Consider the following 4,114-nt stretch of genomic DNA (forward strand, 5'->3'; position numbering starts at 1 on the left):
TATATATATATATATATATATATATATATATATATATATATGATTCTCAATTGACAAAAAATAAATATTTTATTAATTTGTTGTAGAAGTAAATATTAATGAATCAACTATATATGCATAACTACTTTGGATTTGACACTCATAAATTTCTTTACACACACAGAACTCAATTGTGACACTTATTACAGGAGGTGCTTTCTTAACCATACATGCATACATGATAGATACATACATGCATGTACGTGTTCACACACATGTATAAAGAGTGCGGGATAGAATATGAACCATATAACTTATTTAATAAATAAATTAAATAATGTATTATTAAATTAAATTAGATTAAAGAAGTAACATTATATAATAATCCCTAATAAATCAGGTTTGAGTTTGTTTTACAAACCAATTTTTAATAGACCGATTTTATCACAAGATAAATCTGTAACAACTTGATTATAAGTTTTTATCACATAAAGTAATTTATTCGATGGTCATAATTAATCATATATGATAATTGTAGATATTTTGGTTAATCATATGTGATTATGTATATTTATATTTACAGATTTTTTTGTGCTGCAAATATTATCACATGTGATAATTCGTCACTTATATTGAGACGTCTATGATCACATGTGATAATAACTTATATCCACACGTGTATTATCATATGTGTTACGTATAAGAACTCACATAGTGAATCATATCTGATATGTAATAAATCATATGTTAAATAAACTAATCACATGTGATTCAAAACATGGATCCAAAAGATAGAGAAAAAATAATGAAAAAATTTGTGTACATCATATGTGAAATTTGATGTTTTTTTTAATAAAAAGTATATGTAAAAAAAATTATGAAAATTGGTTATCCTTATCAATAATCCAACGGTTAAAAGATGGAGTTGCAAAAGTCGTAAGATTTATATACATAGAGAGAAAGAGACGAGTGATCATGTGAAAATAAGAGTTAAAGGTTAGAACCGTAAGAAGTGATTTGAACTTTTGACCACTTTTAATCTTACCCCACTCACAAATTGCACCTGTGACAAGAATTGATTCGATATATCAATCCAAAGTTGAAGATCTCTTCTTATTCTTCTCATCATAACTTTCATTATCACCAGAAATCATTCCCGTATAAACCTTTATCTTTGTTACTAATTATTACTTTCATAAACCCCTTTTTGGGATTCAAAAAAGACACAATGATGACATTAAGGAGTCCAAAATAAAATCAAGAAAAAAGGATGGAAATGTGACTTGGCATTCATTATTGCAAGAAAATCATGCAAAGTTATGATTCATAGAGAATAAGACTCAAACCAAAAGAAAACAAGAATGAAAAAGCAAAAAAAGCCATGGCTGCTGTCTTCCTCCTTCTTCTTCTTCTTCTCTGTCAATTTTTAGCAGAAACACTGCAATCATATCTCACATCTCACAAGGCGTGCAATCACATCCTGCACGATCCTTTTTTTTCAAAGTTGTGGATTTTAAGTAAACTTCCACCCACAAAAACGACATGCATAAGCATAACATCACCCTTCCATCCATTCCTTTTGCTGTCGTTTTGATATGTGATTGATTGATTATACCTTTTCTTGATTCAGTTCTTGAGAGAAAGCTGTGCTGAATGACTGAGTAGATTGTAAGCAAAGTTTGAGGGTCAACAGAAAAACCCTCCTTTTTTTGTTACAGAAGGCATTTCTCTTACTTTAAATCCGATTTTTGCAGGTTATCAGTTCTGGGTTTTGTGATTTATTCACGATTTGATTGTGGGTTTCATCTTTTTGATGCAATCTTGTTTGATTTGAAGTTTTTTTTGGTGAACCCACAAGTCCCAAACCGTCCCTGTTCTTTCTTTGGTTTGCATATCTGAGAAAAGATTGCATTTTTGTGGGTTAGGAATTCAATTCTATGAGGATTTGAATTGTGGGTTTTGTTTGTAATTCAGTTTTGCATATCGTGTCTTCATCATTAACTGAGAAATTCGGTTTTGAATGATTAGATTTGGTGAAATTGTAGATGAAGTGTGAGGGTGAGTGTGTGGAAGCAGTAGTGTTTAGTTTAAAAGTTACCGCCGGAAAAGATGGACCGTCGGAGTTGGCTTTGGCGGAGGAAGTCGTCGGAGAAGAGTCCCGGAGAAACCGAAAGCTCTGTCGGATCCATATCATCTCTTTCTGAGAGATTTTCCGATGACCAGGTTTGTTTATCGGTTTAACCACCATTTTTTACACCAAATTTGATATGATGAACAGTAACATTACATGTTTAATGTAGCATTGCTCAAAAGAAACTCCACATTTGACTTTTGAGAGTCAAACATAGTCCATGTTTAACATTGAAATCTATATAAATTCCCTTACAAATTTCACAATTGTTTCCAAAATTTGTAAGTGAATTCATAAAGAAGTACAAACTAGGAGAAAAATGGGATGCACAAGTTCATTATTCCAAATGAAATGTAAGTTTACAAAATGGTATGTTTGACCTTTTAAAGTCAAACATGGTTTTTTTTCATCCTTTAGACGATTTTAAGTTTCAATTAGCACAATTGTGTTAATACCCACAAAAAGGTAATTGAAAAATGTTAATGTGACTTTAATCGTTAAACTTTCGAGCTAAAATGACGTATTTACCCCTGTCGTCCTCGTTCTATCGAAAGAACCATCTTATGAAACTGAATGATGTGTTAATAATTTCTTGTCGGAAGGTAAACTTGAATCAGAACACTCAATCGATCGAAGCTACGCCGAAGGCCGATCAACGCCAAAACGAACATAATCACGGTGTCAAGACCCTTTCGGAGAAATTATCGGAGGCTCTTCTGAGTATTAATGCCAAAGAAGAATTGGCAAAACAGCATGTCAAAGTAGCAGAGGAGGCTGTCTCAGGTATAAGCCCATTGCGGCTCCCTTTGACTTTTTGAGGTCAAACAAACTGCTTTTGAATTACAAATTCAAACGAAATCTCAAACAAATTTAACATGAGAATGGTTTCAAATGGTCGACGAGTTTATGTATTTATGAATTCTATCGAATTGTCTCTAAAAAAGTTCAAGATAATGTCGATCTTCAAGTTAAAAGTTTAATTTGTTTGACCTCACAAGTCAAATTGCAGCTTATTTGGTTGGCTGATCCATAAGCTGAATATAATTTAGTGCAGCTTATTCGGCATAAATAACAAACTTTATCTAAATCAATACAAATAGTCTAATTCATACAGGGCTTAATGAAAAAAGCGGCATCTCAATTGTGTTGGTCATTCAATGAAACAGTGATTTTGTTGGTTATAGGATGGGAGAAAGCCGAAAGTGAAGTCTTGGCGTTGAGGCAGCAGGTCGAGGTTCTAACCGTCAGGAACTCGACCCTTGAGGATCGAGTTGTTCATCTTGACGGAGCCCTGAAAGAGTGTTTGCGACAGCTTCGACAAACACGAGAAGAAAAAGACCAGATTGCCCTTGAAGTTCTCGAAAAGAAGAATTCGGAAACCGAAAGTACTTTGACTTCTATTGATACTGAGCTTCATTATAAGCTTGAAATGGCAGAGAAGGAGAACTCGGATCTAAAGCTTGAGCTTTCATCGATTGCTGAAGAGCTTGAAATACGGCTTATTGAGAGAGAATTAAGCAACCAAGCCGCTGAACAAGCCAGTAAGCTGCAACTTGATAGCATAAAGAAAGTGGCTAAGTTTGAAGCCGAGTGTCGTAGGCTCAGCTCGGCTCTTCAAAAAGCTAATGATCACAGATCTTGCTTAAATAACAGATCAAGAACTCGCAGAAGGCCTTCTAAACTTGAGAATAACGATTCCAGAAGAAACCGAATGGATTCCCATGTGGAAATCGATCTTATGGACGACTTTCTGGAAATGGAAAGACTTGTGGCGTTGCCTGAAGTCGAAGAGAGGTTAAGGAAGGTTGATTCGCTGGAGATTGTTTTAAAAGAGCGAGAAAACGAGCTTACGGTGTCAAAAAACCGACTTGAAGAGGCTGGATGTAAATTGGTTGAATGTGAAAACAATCTTAAGGCGTCACGAAGGCGGCTTGAAGAGAGTGAATATAAGTTGGCTGAGCGTGAAAATGAGCTTATGGCGTCAAGAAGCCAGCTTGAAGAGGC

General features: G+C 34.3%; 1 protein-coding gene across 1 annotated transcript in view; it reads left to right on the top strand.

Moving 5' to 3' along the window:
- Nucleotides 1–1,509: 1,509 nt before the first annotated feature.
- LOC112519864 (filament-like plant protein 3) overlaps nt 1,510–4,114 on the top strand; it is a 4,072-nt gene continuing 1,467 nt past the window's right edge. The window contains exons 1-3 of the mRNA XM_025128173.1: nt 1,510–2,202; nt 2,713–2,893; nt 3,295–4,114. Coding sequence (XP_024983941.1) covers nt 2,089–2,202; nt 2,713–2,893; nt 3,295–4,114 — 1,115 coding nt within the window. The 5' untranslated portion in view covers nt 1,510–2,088. The remainder of the gene's footprint in view (nt 2,203–2,712; nt 2,894–3,294) is intronic.

This window comes from Cynara cardunculus, assembly GCF_001531365.2.
Source record: "Cynara cardunculus var. scolymus isolate 2C chromosome LG 10, CcrdV1, whole genome shotgun sequence".
NCBI lineage: Eukaryota > Viridiplantae > Streptophyta > Magnoliopsida > Asterales > Asteraceae > Cynara > Cynara cardunculus.